The 18,105-nt window shown below is 40.3% G+C and overlaps 1 protein-coding gene across 1 annotated transcript in view; it reads left to right on the top strand.

The window, feature by feature from the left end:
• Positions 1-18,105, top strand: part of DOCK2 (dedicator of cytokinesis 2) — a 538,858-nt gene that overhangs the window by 478,586 nt on the left and 42,167 nt on the right. The window contains exons 35-41 of the mRNA XM_032803688.2: positions 2,455-2,611; positions 5,472-5,512; positions 6,849-6,939; positions 8,031-8,150; positions 10,800-10,889; positions 12,324-12,428; positions 13,946-14,087. Of these exons, the coding sequence (XP_032659579.1) occupies positions 2,455-2,611; positions 5,472-5,512; positions 6,849-6,939; positions 8,031-8,150; positions 10,800-10,889; positions 12,324-12,428; positions 13,946-14,087 (746 nt within the window). The remainder of the gene's footprint in view (positions 1-2,454; positions 2,612-5,471; positions 5,513-6,848; positions 6,940-8,030; positions 8,151-10,799; positions 10,890-12,323; positions 12,429-13,945; positions 14,088-18,105) is intronic.

Raw genomic sequence — 18,105 nt, 5'->3', positions numbered from 1 at the left:
TGGGGGTCCCCCCAAGGAAGGGTTGGGGACACCAGAGAGAGGAAAGGGGGGTCAGGCCCTATAATTCCTGACCTAGTGGCAGCGAGAATATCCAAGCTGGTAGTGAGCTTGGGGGAGTTTCAGGTAAGCACCCAGGTCTTGGACGCTAAAGTCCAGATCTGGGACAGGAGGCTATTACCACACTTATAAATTGAAATTCTCTAATGAAACATTGAGAGATCAAGAATAATACATAGTATAACAAGGAAACAGCTCAACACAGCCACACAATGTATTTTCAGTGAGGATTCTGCAACTGCCAATGTATTTTCATAATTTTCCAGTGGAATTTACTGTACTTTCCAAACATTCAGATATGAAACCATTAATGGAATATACCAGATAACTATGTAACTCCTCAGATATAAAAAAAAAAAATAGAACATAATGGAGTGAAAAAGAGAAGCAGGGAAAAAAATAGAATGCCTAGGAAAAAAGTCCTTAAAACAACAAGAGGAAAAAAAAACTTCAAGACAATAATCATTCTGTCCCTTTAAACAACTTGGCTGGAAAAACAAAAAGTGACCACTAATCAATGTCTTCTGCTCCTAAGTCATTCAGGCACTTTTGTAAATAATATAGGACAACTTGCAGGGTTAACACAATTTAGGAAATGCTGGTGAAAAGCTCACCTATCATAAAAAAAAAAGAAAAACAAGGAAAGAATTAAATCTGCAGCAGTCAAGTCCACACTTATTCTCATTTTTTATGTTGTTTTTATTTACTAATTAAGGACAAATAGCAATGATGAAGTCTTGTTAGTGAATTGCCTTGTTTTTTGTAGTGTGATTTCCAATTGTTGTTTATACTGGTATGAAAATCCTACTAATGTTTAATTTGAAAAACAAAAGAAAAAAACTACATCTCCTCAGTTTGTTTAACAGTAACACAAAGAGGAAGAATGATCCAGTGGTTTGTGCACTATTCTGGGACTTGGGAAGACCTGGGCTTAAGTCCTTGCTGTGCCACAGACTGTGAGACTTCAGTCTTTAGTCCCCCTCTGCCTCATCTAACACTGGGCATAATAGCATTTCCTTTCCTCACAGGGGATGGAAGGATACATATATTAAATATTGTGAGTCACTCAGGTACCATGATAATTGGAGCCATATAAGTGCATAAGATAGAAACAGTTGGCAAGTGTCTTTTTTAGTGATGACCATTGTATGTAGTGTCCTTTGGTAATGAAATAAAGTGCATAAACCCCACAGCCTTCTGACAGTAAAGTAAGTATTTAGATTGGAGAAAAAATACTTGAGATCTTCGGCCATCTCTTAACACATTTTAAAAATTGAACTGCAAAATGAACCACCAACTGTTCTATGCCAAAGACAAAACTGAAGTCAGAACACTGTGTGAATTATCCAAGTTGTATTTCTCTCTCTTTTATATACAAACATATCACCATGAGAGCATGAAGCAGGAACTATCTCAGGATATGTCTACACCGCAATAAATACACTAAGTTTCAGAGGCTGGATCAATTGACGCAGGCATTCAGGATTCTGGGCTAAAAATTGTGGTCTACGTGTTCAGGCATGGACTGGCGCCCAGCCTTGGACGCCTTTCACCCTAGCATGGTTTCAGATTCCAGGCTCCAGCCTGAGTCCAAACAGGTACACTGCAATTTTTAGTTCCCTAGCCTGAGCCCCAGGAGACAGAGCATGCTGCGGCCATACTGCAGGTCTTTTATTGCAGTGTAGATGTACACTCAGAATGCAATATATAAACATTTTTTGTGTGTGTGTGCCTGTGTACAACACCTTTATAAGGGTTAAGTTTCATGTTACCTCCTATTATGTATGCTTGCTGAAATTTTTGTTGTTGCTTTACTTTATCCCCAAAAGTTTGTGTATTTATGAAATCCAAAATGAGGTGTACTTCTAAAGTCCTCATGGAGTATGTTGCACACCTGTAAAATGTCCTTACGGAACACAGGATAGAGCTGGAATTCTGGTTTGGTGTCTAAATTCACCCATCCAACTGGCGGTGGAGTGGGTGACAATATACTCGACTGCCACAACATCCTCCAGCAATCCGTTCTGGCTGATGTCAGGACTCATGTAACGGAAGGTTTTTGTAACACATTGACTTTGCAATTAGTAAAGGGTAATGGAAATAATGGGACGCTGGCAAAGCACATATGTACACACCTGCAGCCTTGAAATTGTAGTTGTGTTCCTAACAAGAAAAGTAAACATTCCATTCTTTGTTTGGACTTGCTCCGCATCCAACTTTTAGATGTTTAGATTATCAAACCACAAAGGGAATCTCAAATACACTCTATGCCTGTTTTATGATCAATACTGTAATATAGTTATCATCATTGTAATATAGTGTTTGCCCCAAAGCATCTCAGCTCAGGGGGCAGCTGTTCTAACATAGCATAAAGCAATTTTCTCTCTTTGTTTGCAGACTCATGGAATGTTCTTCAGCGTATTGTGACATTTCCAAGACAGTTGAAAATTTTGTAAACCTAGTTAAAGGGCTTTTGGAAAAGCTGCTGGATTACCGAACAGTGATGAATGATGAGAGCAAGGACAACCGCATGAGCTGCACTGTCAACTTATTGGTATGTGTCTCCCTGCAAAATAAAGTATAAAACTGGAAAAGGGCTTCAAAAATCTACTCACCAATGGCAAGTGTAAAGCTTGCCCAAGGGAATGAGTGATTTAAGACATCAATTTATGCAGTGTTGAAGATTTAAGTTTTAAAAATATTTTCTACCGTTATGTTGCGGGGAGGGCCTTCCAAATCTGAATTGATGCTTTCCTGAGTCTGCAGACACTCACTGCCACTGCTGCTGCTTGTAACTTTGCTAGGCAGCAGCAAAATGAAATTCATACTACTTTGGCCTGTCTAGAAATATTAGTGAAACTCATATAATGCAACTCTGGCTGCTGCATGGGAAAGCTCTGAGCAGCAGCATTAGGAGGCACTGGAGTTATTCACAGGAAGGAAAAATCCACGTATACTCTCAACCCTCCCTCATCCCAGCTAGGGAACAGATCAAGTATCAGAGAACACTTTCTTCTGACCTCCTCAAAGTAGCCAGGGACTGGTGGGATACAGCTGTGAAGACTCACTCCTATTTGTAGCCAGCCAAGAGGCTCTAATTTCTCTTTTTCTGTCATGTCCCAGCATCTAACATTAGGGTCACGGAGAGAAAGCAAACTTGAAAGTACAGTGGCCTGCCAGTTGGAGCTAATAGCTCTGTTACAGAGGAATTTTCTCCATATGCAGTCCTCTTGTAAGGCTATGGCCACGCTACAAGGCTTTCAGTGATACAGCTGTGCTGCTACAGTCCTATTTCTCTGATCACACTCCCATTGTGTCTCCTGCTGGCCTCCCTGGCAAACACTCCCTTACACCACATAACACATTGCCCTACTTTCTTAAAAAACAAAGAAATCACCCTACAAAACACAATCAACCTTAACTGAGTTAAACAAGTATTTTTCTAAACAAAACAATCACTAGAAAACCATGATATCAGCAGTGAAGCCCACCATCAATAATTTCCAAAGCAGCCTTCGTTTTCGGGCCTCACCACCCATATACATAAACACATGAAGCTGAGGTGCTGGAGTAACAAACTCTCTTCCTCTTCCAACAAACAAACATTCATAATCTGCATGTCTCATTCTTCACATTCATATACCCTGAACTGCACTCTTATCCTCATTCACAGGAATTGACAGACTGGATCAGACCTGATGTCCATCCAGCTCTGACAGTGGCCAGCAACAGATGCTTAAAGAAACCCCTTAATCCGCAAATATGGGATAGTCTGCCCTGGGGAAGGTTTCATCCTAATGCTTAATAATTAGACACTGTTTTAAATTCTCAAGCATGAGGTTTTGTATCCAAATGTTGTTGCATCTTTCACTGTCCTTAAACTCTGATGCAGTCTGCAGAACCTCACTGTGAGGCAGAGCTGATTGCAAAATGAAAAGCCTTTGTGCACAAAATGTTGCCATTTCTTCCCTTCCATGCCCTTTCTCTCTCTCACACACACTTTTCAACAAAACATAAGCAACTCTAGCAGGGAGACTCTCCTGAATTCATCTTACATTTCCTGTGCCCAGCTTCATTCTGCTGTACCATCTTTGACCCATCCTAAGAAAATCTCTCTTCTTGGTGTTTGTCCCCTTCATACATACAGATAGTTACCACATATGCCCTTAGTTGTCAATTAGCCAAGGGCTATGTATCCAGAAAGCAAGCACATCTTTGATCATTAATTCAGCCCTTTAATTTGGCTTGTGGCATGTTTTATCCATTTGATCTCTTGAAATGTTTTAACTGTCCACTATTCACAATTTTTTTTTAACTTGTGTAGACACTTGGGGTGGAGGATGAGGAGAGTTCTTTTGTACTTTTCCCTCTTTTCAACTCCTCCTGCAATGCCGGGCTTGGGGGAAGAAAGTATCCACCCACTAGACTGGCAACTAGATACAGTTTGCAAGTCAGAAAAGCTACATTTAAATCATCAAGAGGGGAGAGAAGCCAGTAAAATGCACTGGTAGCAAGGGACCAAGTGTCTGAGCTTGATGAAGCTTACTCATGAGAACGGTCACACTGAAGTCTGTGAGTCTGGTTCCAGGCTACATTCACCAGTCATTAAGTCTGTTCTTTAGTATAAAGGGGTTGGATAGTAGCAAGATTTCTTCACCAGGGAATTTCTCCAAAAGCATAGAGTTGATATAATGACCTATACTGCCACCCTATCCCAACCCCCAATCCATTGGCAGTCTCTAGTGAAGGGCATAGGCAGCAAGCGAGATGCTGTGGTTGGAGTGTACAATATTCCAACTATTCTCTAACTAGTCCCTTGAAAATAATTTCTAACATGGGCACGTTAGAGCAGTCCTAAGGGCTGCTTTAACATACACTGGAAACCAAAGTGGTCCACAACAGTCTCAGATGTGCAAAGCCAATCTTTGCCCTCCTTCCTGAACTCTGTCTCCTTAGAGAAATAGCTCAGAAGTATTTGTAGATCTATCATCATCAGAAATCCCAAACCCCCTTTAGTAGCTAACTGGTGGAGCATGTAACATCAATGTTTGCCTTTGGATAATCCTTTTTTCCACTTTACAAAGAAAAGAGCCATCACTGAGGACTGTGATAGTGAACTGGAAGATTTTATATATGGTTGTGCTAGAAAGAAACTAAAATGTCGTTTGAAGCAGCCATATTATCAGGTTTTAATTGAGACTATTTTGTAAATAATGCATATCACAAACTGTGATATTCATAATTTAAGTTTTAAAATGTTAATGATAAAAGTGCCAAAATACAGAATTATGTTCTGTTTTCTGCACTGTCTATACAATTAAAAAGAAAATTATACTTAGCATGAGTAATTTGGTCCTGAAAAGTATTTTAGTAACAGAGATTGGAAACTAAACTGTAATTATTTCCCCCTCTAGAATTTCTACAAAGACATTAACCGTGAAGGGATGTATATAAGGTATGGTAATTGTTGATCGATTTTTGTTTGAAGAATGCAGTAATATTCCTTCTATGCACACTGTCTTCAGCATACTATATGGATTTGTGTTATGCCCTTGGTAGCTCATCATCCACAATGAGTCCATAGTATCCTTAGGCTAATGTATACTTTTTAATCTATTGTTTGCTTAGCTTTCAGAAAGTTGGAATCTATTGCACATATTTATCAACAGCCCTTTTTTTTTTCCAGAATAAAGTTTATTTGAATGAATCATTGCATTCTCTTTAATAAAGAGAATATAGTTGGAGATGCAGTTGGAGGCAGATCAAATCATGCACTGAGAGAGAGAGAGAAACTGCTTTCCAGTTTTGTAGTATGTGCTCAGACTACAGAGCATGCTAAATATGCAGCACTATATTCAACTTGTAATTGTATGGTTTTCTGCTGGAGCTATATATCACGCACAAACACCCGCAAAACTTTTCTAGCGTATACCTGACTTTATGCTGTCTCTAAGCTTAGTTAGGGCCTTAATCTGTCCCCCTGTGCAGGGTAAATCACTTCCTAGGTCACACTTCCCCTCCCTGCAGGTAGGGAGATGTGTCTGGGCCATGGTTATACCCACCTATTGTAATAATAGACCCTTGGGACCACTGGCAGTTGGTATATAATTTAGAGCAGCCAGAAGGCTGTTCTAACTTATGCTAGGGGACCCGTCTTGGTGACAGCCAGGTCAGGATTGGAGCAAGCCACATGCACACCATCTCCATGCTCTCCTTTGATGTACTGTGTTGTGCATTCCTCTACTATAGCTGAGGAAGTGGAACAATATTTTTTTTTCTTCCTTTAGTCTTATCTATAGCATTTACATGGGTCAAATGAAACATCCACATAAAATTAGGGCAAAATAGTGCAGGAGAAAACAATTAATTTACATAACAATGGCAGGTAGTTGGCAGCAGTCAAAAGGCAAACTATTTCTGATAATACTCCAGAGTGCACCAGGGTTTGGAAAATGTGGAGCAAATGTGTTTGTTGCACATCTCAGTTTTACCCGCACAGGTGCAGGCACGGCAGTTAACTCTGGTAAAGTTGGCCTGATTGTTAACCCTGCTTTTCTGCAGATCCACAACACAAAGGAAGCTCAGACTAATCTAATGGCCCAGACAAATAAGATTTAGTTAATAGCTTCCCCCGAAATAACCTTGCACTCTCTAAGGGTGGTTACTCCATAGCATCTTTCATTTTTTCTGTGGAGAGTTTCACTGTGGGTGCTTGTGTGTGCAAGCCATTAATGCATTTTGCCAGAACACTATGTATATTTTTAAACTCTGATTTTCTTCCCTTGTAACAGATATTTGTATAAATTGCGAGATCTTCATTTAGATTGTGAGAATTACACAGAAGCTGCATACACCCTTCTACTCCATACCTCGCTCTTGAAGGTTAGACTACTGAGTTCACATTTAAATGTATACAATGAGCTGTCACAATTTTCAGATTTAGAAATGTGTGTGTGTGTATAATCTGTTCTACACAATAAATCAAAGACTTTGTATTTTAATTATTTCATTAGGAGCAGTCTAATTTCCTGGTAGTTGAAAATACTAAGACATTTAATAAAAATTAGAGCATACTTACTGAGAAGAAATATTAGAAGTTCTCAGCTGATGATTTAAAATTATGTATTGGTAATTAAGAATTGTGACAAAAATGTAAAGATAGGATATGTGACTTTTGGAGCAATTAGCCCTCCATAATTACTGCATTTTTTCTGACCTTACTGTACTCACAATTTCCAAATTAGGGCTAGATTGGAAACCTACATGTAATATTGGGCCATAATTAAATTTGCCCCTAGCAGCTACTGCAATATGGGTATATTAAAATGTTCATTTTAAATGACGGGGCTCACTTTTCAAATTATTCCCTCTGTCTATTTTCTTAACTGATGCTTATTTTCGCTACAGTCTAGTTAAGTAGCTGGTGTGACCAATAGAGCTGGTTGGAAACCGTAATTTCTGTTCTGTGGGATATTCTAATATTTTTTTTTTAAAAAAAAGTTCTAAATTGGTACATAAAGCTCAAATTTCCAGAGAAATGAAAGTTCTGAAAAAATGAAATTTAGGACCAGAAAAACATTTGTTTCAATAGTGACATTTCAATTCATTTTGTTTGACTTTTATATTCTATCTATATTACATATACATAATAAATTAATATCTTAATGTGGTAGAAAAATAAAAAAATGAAAATCTCAGAACAAAATGTTTTTACTTTTCCTCAACAAAGCATACCATCAGAATAGACACGATTTTGTGTTATCTGCATTTTTCAACGGAAAACTGTTCCTTCCAAAAAATGTTGACCAACCCTAGGTACCAACATCAAACAGTTATTCAGGAACATGTTGAAAAATGTGCATACTTACCGTGGTATTTCCCTACCCTCTGGATGTTAGGGAAATGCAAAAGAAACTTAACATTTTTTTACTTTGCCTCCAAAAGTATGTGTGTTCTAATGTTTTTTCTCACAGTGGTCCGATGAACAGTGTGCACCTCAAGTTATGCAAACAGAATTCCAGTATTCACAGACTCATCGACAGTTGAAAGAGAACTTGTATGAAAAAATTATAGAATACTTTGACAAGGGAAAGGTAACTGTTTTAACATTCTGACTGTGTTACGTTATGCAACACTGGCCTTTAACAATCATTTTATTATAACAAAACATCTGTTTGGCTATGTGTTAAAATCATTTTGGAAATGTGGGTCATAAGTAAAAATTTCATCTAAAAGGAGATTCATTATAGACAACTCTTTTTTAATAAATTTGTCATATAAATATACAAAGGGAGAAGACTAATGTTGCCCAACATAAATAAAATAAGTACAGACATGCAATGAATTTTCCATTAACAAGAAACTGATAGTTAATTCAGTTCTTATTCTTCCATCACACTATCCTTTTCTTCAAAATACACAGGATATCTCAGAAAGACAGATGTGGTTTTAGACAAGTGGTCAACACACAAGTCATATATAGGCTACTAAATACCTTTTTACAGTCTTGATGCTGCATCTTTTGATATCCAATAGTAAAGGTCCCTTTAACTCCATGATTGAATCTGTCATTGGGTGCTCTGGGGATTAGCTCTTGGGGCAGATGCCCCCTTTCCTGGTTTACACACCATCCCTCTCCCTCCCTCTCGCTTGCTCCAGGACCCATAGCAACCTCTTTATGACTTAGTCTTCCAGCTAGGTACTCAGCGTTCCCCCTTCCCAGTTACCAAAGTCTTTCAATGTCTCTCTCTGCATTAGCAGCCTCTCCATTCACTGCCATGGCCTCAGTGGCTCCTAGGGGAACCCAGGACTGCCCTCTACTCTGGGTACTAGTCCAAGGGCCTTCAGCTCAGCAGTTCTGGTCTTTCCTTTCTCACTCTCACTATTCCTTCCCTGGACTGCTTCCTACACTACTGGGTTCCCATCATTCCTCTCAGTCTACCAGCTCCAAAGCTTCTTCCCAGGGAGTGACTGCCCTTATCCAGAAGCTGCAACCTAGCTTTATAAGCCCCACCTGTTCCTGACCAGCTGTGCCTGTTTTCAATTAGTTCCCTGCTCCCTGGCTCCTCCTCCAGGTGGAGATATCCTGTGGAGGTAATTGGCCTACCTGGCCATCTCAACCCCTATCAATCCTCGGTGGGGTGGATACCCCATCATAGAACCCTTGAAAATGAGAATGAGCAAAGTACTGGACAACATAAAGTAGGGAATAATTTTGCAGTGGAAAACACTGAACATGGTGACCCTGTAAATCTTTTCTTATTCTATGTCTGGGTGAAGCTCAGCTGATGTATGGCAAATACCATTTCTGATCTTCAAAAGAACATCTTCAATCCCACCTGTTGAATGATGCAGTTCACCTACAATGACCAACCATTGCTCCTTTACTTTTTCTTGTTCCACTGTTTGTCCTGAGCTGGTACCAACTTATTTCCCCAATGTTAGCCTTTTGGATAGGAAACTTCTAGTGCTTCTGCACTATCTCACTACTGTACTGTGGCACAGACAGTGCAGTGCTATTTAACTGTTATCTAGCAGTCTGTCTATATGCATTTGAAATAGTGACAATGTAGCAATACCTCTCCATGCACCATAACCCTAGATACACAATAGCTTTAATTCTCGGGGGGAAGGAATAGTTCAGTGGTTTGAGCATTGGCCTGCTAAACCCGGGGTTGTGAGTTCAATCCTTGAGGGGGCCATTTAAGGGTTGAGGGCAAAAATCTGTCTGGGGATTGGTCCTGCTTTGAGCAGGGGGTTGGACTAGATGACCTCCTGAGGTCCCTTCCAGCCCTGGTATTCTATGATTCCACTTCAGCCAAGCTCTGCTTGGACAGATTGCTGCAGGCAGCTGGTAGCACCTCTCTGATTCAAGGCTGCCCAATCCAAGTGTAGGTTACAGATGTGCAGGACTGGCCCCAATTCATGAAACTGGCAGTGACCTTATATCAGTGGAGGATCAGATATAGCAGCACTTTCCCTGCCATCCCATCCCCAGCATATTCCCTCCTTTCCCTTATCTGGGCTGGGGTAAGGGGTGTATGGTGCAGAAGGCAGCAAAGCCAATGTTCTGCTAGCGAGCAGCGTTTCTGCAGAGGGGGAGATGTCCACCTGCTGTCTCCCAGCTGCTTTAAAATCACTGTGTGAGGCTTACAGTAAAATGCCCTTAGCAGACTGGAAAATTTGGCTCACTATGTCCATCGCAGCATGCCTTCCTTCCAGTGTTTCTTCTTGAGACAGAAATTATGTTGTGAGGAATGAAATAAGCTGCTGTCTCATGGGCAGGCAGTGGTTTGGTCTCAAGATCATTTAGCTAAAAAGGACATTTCACCTGAACAAGGACTACTTATGGGAGCATAGATTACAGGATTGGGCCCCTAGAAAGCACAATATAATGTGCACGGAGTTTGTATCTGAGCCCTTGGAGATGCTTTACCTATGTTTGGAGGATACTAAAAGGTCAGATGATTTTTGGTGGTGTTCTTGTAACTGTAAAGGAGACTCACTTGTTCCTATCTATAATGAACCGTAAAATATTTTTACTCTGCACATTAAGATGCTCTCCTGGAATTATGGGTGCCTTGAGTCTTCCATTCTATATGTGCAGTTAATAGATAACTGCAGCTTAGAGAGAGCCTAATCAATAAGGATACACAGTTAAATAGTGCTTCCTTAAAACCTTATTTGTTAGTATTCAATTGTACTTGTGTAATTTTACTTTAGAATATGTGGTTACTTTGCAGATGTGGGAAGAATCAATATCCTTATGCAAAGAACTAGCAGAACAGTATGAAATGGAAATTTTTGACTATGAACTTCTAAGCCAGAACCTGGTAAGAACACACATGGGTCTCTAAAACATTTCAGGAACATAAATAAATATTTTTGAACTCTCAAATGATATATAGGTAGACAAGTTTTTGAGGAGTCCATAGGAATTTGTGATCCATATTCATTTCTAGATTATTTCACATTCTTTACTTTGTCACTGATGATGCCTTTAAGTTTGCCATATTAAAAACCAAAGTTCCTGTGCTAAAGAGCCTTATAAAAGTGGTTAATTATTATATATGTATGTATGCATATTTAATCATTTGACACTATTCTAGAGATAAGATTACATGCGACAAAGCAAATCCCAGGAGTGATTACCTTGCATTAATTGACTTGCAGGGTTTAAAAATTACCTGAAGGACATAAAATAGCCTTGTGCCCTTTTTTTTGTCCTTCTTTATGGTGTAGAAAGAAAGGTTTAAAATACCACCTCCGCCCCCCGCCATATGCTTTTTACATTAGAATTTCAGATCCTGTCAAGGCTGGGAAGAGTCTGTGGTGACTGGAGAACTAGTGAAGTGGAGCCATCACAAGAGCCAATAGAATGAAAGCTGAGAAAATGAAAGAGGAGGGGATTTTTAGGCCAGCTATTTGAACACTCTGTTTTGTTTTTACTAACACATATTTATCCTCAATAACTAATCTAAATTTTGAATAAGGATGCCTTTTTTGAAGATTCAACACCTTTGCCATTTCAGTGAAGGTTTTAGAGCTCAAAATGAACACATACTTGAAGCTTCCAGGGGAGTCAAAACTTGATATTCCTGAAATTTTAAGGTGAAAAACAAATCTGGAGGAATCCTGACCACTCCTCACACATGCACTTTTTCAGGCTTCTTCTATGTGTCATAAATCAAAAAATTATAACCCTTATTTTTAAAAAAAAAATCTCATGCAGACCACATTTACATAGCCTATTTTAAATGCAATGTTATACTTGAGAACGCAGTCAATAAAATAAAGCACTGTTCTCAACTCAGTATAGTGTATGTACATCTGCCCCTTATTCACCACTTCTACCATTATTCTGAACAGCTGGCCCAGTCCTCACCAAGCTACATTAAGGACATGAAACATTTTCAAGCTCATTATCTCACTAACCTTATCAATGAAGTTCAACTAGCTACTATGGATCCTACCTAGTATAATTCTGAAGTGTTTGTCAGCTTGTTTCCACACTTGTTAATTAGGGATTACCTGACTTTGCATACATTTTAAATTGTTTGACCCCATTTAATTTTGCTGTGTATTATACAGTACTTACATAAACAATTTAAAAAACAATTAATTTGGGACAAGAAAACTGTGTAAAGAGTGACCGAATGCTATATTTTTAAAAAGATATCCCAGTAATAATTTAAATATAGAAACCAATTTCCTTGAAATATTATGATTCTGAAACACCAAGACTGAGATATCATTTTTGCTTTCAGATTCAACAAGCTAAATTTTATGAAAACATCATGAAAATTCTGAGGCCTAAACCAGATTACTTTGCCGTTGGATATTATGGACAAGGATTTCCCACATTTCTCAGGGTAAGTATCTCTACTTTGTATATTTCTCCTTCAACTATTTTTTTCTTTTTTTTTTTTACTCATAAAAACACCACTGCACTGTACTGGTAAAAATGTACTTAGTCTCTGGGGAAAACTGATCTTCATTTAATCCTGCACTGGCACCAGATTTCACAATTATCTGAAGTATTACATGTTATAATAGCACATTAAAGCCTTCCCAGATTCAAATGCGTCTAAATTGATTGTGTCTTTATTCAGATTTCCCTTGTAGACTAGAATACCCTCATAGTAGTAGTGATGGAGTAAAAAGGCCGCATGCTGAATCCTTACAAGATATTATAAGTAGGCAAAGGCTGCCCAAATGGTACATATTTCACAGACTAATGAAGGTACAGGGTACCAGGAAACAATGCAATGACGTTTGGAGTTCATATCAAACCTTAAAATCTAGTTCATTTTCACACACGCTTGTAATTTTTGGTAGCTCTTATTATGAGCGAACAAAAGATGACACCTGAACTGCTCCTTAGTTACACCTGAAGGATGTGGGTCCACACTTCTGGGGGCTTGTCAGAGAGACAAGAGATAGTGCACGGAAAGCTTAGGTTAAGTCTATAGTGCTCTAGGTTGCTGCACCTAACTGGTCATGTGGACCTTGCAATTGCACACTAAGAGTATATCGACACTGTAACTGGGAAACAAGCCTCCCAGACCTTATAGGCAGACTGGTGCTAGCTCCACTCAAGCTAGTGCACTAATAGCAGCATGGATATTGTGGCTCCAGAGAGACTTGGGCTAGGGTGAAATACACCCTCATGTCTGAGGAACAATGCAATGCCTCCCTTCACCAGTTCAGCCTTATAGTCTGATTTTATGTGGAGGACATTCCGTAGAACCCCTGCAGAGGCAAGAATTTCACCTTATTTTTAGGTTGTAGGTGTTAGGTATTTAGGTTTAAGTATTTGACTATTCACCTTAATTTAATTTAATAATAATGAATGTCCCCCCTGCTCCAAAAATGAACACTGAATGGGTGTATTTCACATATTTATAAGGACACCTGCTTCTTCCCTTCCCGATCTCTTCACACCAAGTACACTGAATGACAGACAAGAACTCCTGAATTGACTGTGCTGTAAATAAGAAGTTTATAATACTGGGGGAGAGGGATGGGGAGAAGAGAATGTATACATATGTTACAAAGCAAGTCTCTTTCATAAAGAGGAAAGAGAAGAAATTTTAATATTTCACTCACTTCCCCATTGCCTGTTTAATTACTCCTGTAAAGCCACATTCTGAATTCAGCCTTTTTTCCTCTTTCTGTCCACACCATGAAGTATTTTCTTTGGGGAATCAGTGACACTTTCCTGGAGCTAATGGAAGTGGGTTATAATCAATTATTTATATTTCTGAAACAATTAGAGGCCCCTGTCAGATTCAGAGACCCCCACAGTGGTAGGCCCTGTACAAACACACACACAGCTCCAGCCCCAAAGACTTTCCAGTCTAAGAAATTTAGTATTTGTCTCTTGCAGAACAAAGTGTTCATCTACCGTGGGAAGGAGTATGAGCGGAGAGAAGATTTCCAAGCACAGTTGATGAGCCAGTTCCCAAATGCAGAGAAGATGAACACCACCTCAGCCCCTGGAGAGGATATGAAAAACTCTCCTGGTCAATGTATCCTTAAAGATAGGAATTTTCAGAATAAGGAAAAACTTGTTTTGCAAGGGAGTCTGATAGCAACACTGTTGCAGTTCGTGGTTCCTGTGAATCATGGTATACAGCAATGGCAATCACTGTTACTGAGGTTGGCTCTCGGGGACTTGATCATTCAACGTCCTGAGTGTCTCGTGAAGTGCTGAGCATCCTCAAATCCTCTTCAGAATTGAGCTGCTTTGCTTGCCCGTAGATGTACTTGGTTCAGAGAAAAGGGATTTTGCCAGTATTAGTAAGCAGATGTGGCTTCAAGACATACAAGGCTGGATGGAGAAAAGTTGTTCTCCCTTGCCACAGAGGGCAGGACAAAAGGCAATAGGTTCAAACTGCAGCACAGCAGATTTAGATTGAATCTCAGGAAAATTTCCTAACTTCACGAATGGTAGGACCATGGTACAGACTGCCTCGGGAGGTTGTGAAAGCTCCTTCTCTGAAGGTTTATGAAAGGAGGCTGATAGCTATCTGTGTTGGGTTTTTTAGACGCAACAAATCCTGCATCTTGGCAGGGGGCTGGCTAGATGACTCTTGCAGTCCCTTCTAACCTTATGATTCTAAGGTGGAGTTATGTTAAGTAGGAAGGAGCCTACAGGCAAGGGGCTCCTGTACAGTAGTACGATGTAAATCTGTTGATTGAGGCAGTGCAGCACTGTGAACTAAATCACTATAAAATGATTTTATGGAAAGGCATGTGTTCAGCATGTGTGTGCAGTACCATGTACAGTAACTCCTCACTTCACGTTGTAGTTATGTTCCTGAAAAATGTGACTTTAAGTGAAACAATGTTAAGCGAATCCAATTTCCCTGTAAGAAGGAATGTAAATGGAGGGATTAGGTTCCAGATAATTTTTTTTTTTGCCATACAGTACAGTACTATAGTTGGGAGGTGCCCCCACCTTACCCCACACAGGCACAACCCACTGGCACTGGACAGAATGAGGCAGGCAAGGAGCCTGAAGGTGCTCTAGGCTAGAGAAGCACATTGCTCAGCAGCAGCTTCCTCTACTCTGCAAGCACTGGGGGCTGGGGGCTCAACTCTTGGCTTTCCCACATCACCCCTTTCCCTAAGCCCCCACCCTTGACCTGCCTCTTCTTCCCCCCCACCCTTTAGTCTGCATGCCACATCCTCGCTCCTCCCCCCTCTGTCCCCTGCCTCCTGCCTGCGGCAATCAGCTGGCATGCGATGTTCAGGGGGCAGGAGGGAGAGGGAGCCTGAGCGCCGAGTCCTCGCTCCTCCTCCCTCCCTCCTGAACACTGCAAGCCAGCTGATTGCCACGGTCAGGAGGCGGGGGGAGGAGGGAGAAGGCGCTGATCCACGGGGTCTGCTGGCGGGTGGGAGGTGCTGTGGAGGATGTAGGGGAGCAGGCAGCCAAACAACATTATAGTGAAGCATTGCACAACTTTAAATGGAGCATGTTCTGTAATTGAGCAGGGACGTAAGAGTGAAACAATGTTAAGCGAGAGGATGTTAAGTGGGGAATTACTGTACACAGCTCCCATTAATGTGAACAGCAATTGTATGTCTAATTCCCTTCACATCATGCTGAAAACAGATTGTGCAAACTTTCTGTGGGTAGGACTGTCTCTTACTCTGTGTCTCTACAGCACCTAGCACAATAGGCCTCTTGTTCTGTTGTGGAACTTCACACTGCAATCAATGGAAAAACGCCCATTGGTTTCAATAGGAGCAGAGTTATGCCAACATCAATGGTTCTTAAAAATCCTACCTTAGAACTTCAGAAGTTTTGTTCTAAGTTTAGGAAAACAAAAATCTGCAAATGTTTGTGGGTACATATGACCTGGTGGGGTGTTTTTTTTAAACTGGCTAACTTGCCTAAGTACACTGGTCTGACCTAGAAAAGCAAAAGGAAGAACAGTGAGCGATTAACTAGAGCAGGGGTTCCCAAACTTGGTTCGCGGCTTGTTCAGGGTAAGCCCCTTCCTGCAGCTCCCATTGGCTGCGAATGGTTGAACCACTGCCACTGGGAGCTGCGAGTGGCCATGCCTGCGGACGCTCAGGTAAACAAAGCGTCTCACGGCCCACCAGGGGCTTACCTTGAACAAACTGCAAACCAAGTTTGGGAACTCCTGAACTAGGGAGTGCAAATTGAAGAAAAATATATTATGTTCTGAACTGGTAATAGATAGAAACTGCACTGAACTTGAAAAGAGGGTGATGCTAACAGTCAGAACCTGTGTGGAACAGACAAAATAAGATGGGCATGATGTTCCACTGACTATTATTAGTTCAGTCAAAATCTGTAACCTGCATTGCTAAAATACTCCTACATTCCTCACAGGGCTGAGCGCCAGCAAACATTGTTATTTTTTTCTGGATGTGCAACAGAGGCACTGTATGACCTTGAGCAAGTTGCTTTCCCTCTTTGTCCCTCAGTTGTAAAAAAAGGAGACTAAGGATTTTTTACCTCACAGGAGAACTGTGAGGATGAATTCCTATTGTTTGGCAAGCACTTTGGGAGGCTCAATTGGAGGGCTGTCAGTGCAAAGTGTTGTTATTAAATACAATTCATGCATGTGGTCTGTCTGTAACATCCAATGTTATGAACTGCTAAATTTAGTTAATTCATGTGCTTTCACACCATATTATCAGTATTATTTACATCTTTCCAATATTTCTTGGTTCTTTTCATTTCCAGGATATTTCTGAATTATAAGAAAAGGCAATATTTTGTTGAAACATCATAAATATAAATGTTTCACTATTCAGTTAGTTATTTTGTACTATGCTTTTTAATGGCCCGACTCACTCACTGAGCATGCACCTAAAGTCTTGTAACCATTATGCATATCTTTTAAGAATACTTCACAACAGGTTGTCGAGATATCATCTGTTCCTTTCTCAGTCCCTGAAACTCATGAGGGGAGGAGGGGAAGCACTTAAAGAGAAGCTCTTATTGTACTTAATTTATCCTCCACTCTCTCTTCAAAAAACATACTTTAGCGTACAGATGTGATAGCTTTTGAAATCCACCCCACCTGTTGCTACCTACTGGGCATCATTTCAGAAGTCTATTGTAAGAACCAAACACTCTTCATTTTTATTTGAACAGTATATTTTAATTGTCCTCAAAAGCTGCACACAACAATGATTGGGGCTACATCGGCTGGCTTCCTAGAACTGCTTGTAAATAAATCATGCACATGCTTTTCTAACATTTGAAATCTAAGTTTAAATCTACTTCGTCACTGACACATGTCTTGTCTCACCAGCTTGGGTATTTTCTCTCCTTCTCAAAAATCCTTTACTTGTGTTAGAAACACACTGGTGGCACAGTGACATAATTCTGAACAATACTCCCCCTTCATCCCCAAAATGCACCTATACTGCTGCACTTAGGGCTTGCCTATATAATTAGTTAGTGCTCACCAGCATGTTGTGCACTAACTAGCCAGGTGAACTCTGGTGCATGCTAAAAGTTTCCTAGTTGTCCTGTGGTACTATGTTAACACACACTAGGAAACTTGTGCTGCACACCAGCAGGGTCCACACAGGCCAGCTAATGCACAACATGCTGCTGTGCACTAGAATTTCTACCCCAGTTGGTGCTGCACTAACACATCTTGTAGACAAGCCCTTAATGTTTGTAATATCTTTGTTGGACTTGTGTTTTTTTGGTTGTTTTTTTGTTTTGATGAAAAGCAAAACTATTGAGCAAACATGAGTACATCTGAAAACTCTGGAGGAGTATTTTCATTGGAGTTCAGCTCTCCAGAATTGACAGGAAGCTGCGTCACCAGCAATATCTGATGGAATTCAGCTTGAGAGAGTGATCATTTCATAAAAGTGACAAGCGCCTATTTATGTGACACCTCCGTTTCCAGTTTCACATATATAGACTGTTTCTCTGCCAAGGCTTGTGTGCCCACCCTCTCTCTCCCCCAGTTCTGGGGCACTCTGTCTATTTTAGTCTTCTTTCAAGGTCACACACAATTTACCTTTACTAACTTGGCATTGTAACAA

The sequence above is a fragment of the Chelonoidis abingdonii genome, chromosome 7, assembly GCF_003597395.2.
Source record: "Chelonoidis abingdonii isolate Lonesome George chromosome 7, CheloAbing_2.0, whole genome shotgun sequence".
NCBI lineage: Eukaryota > Metazoa > Chordata > Testudines > Testudinidae > Chelonoidis > Chelonoidis abingdonii.
This window is presented reverse-complemented; position numbering and strand designations above follow the sequence as displayed.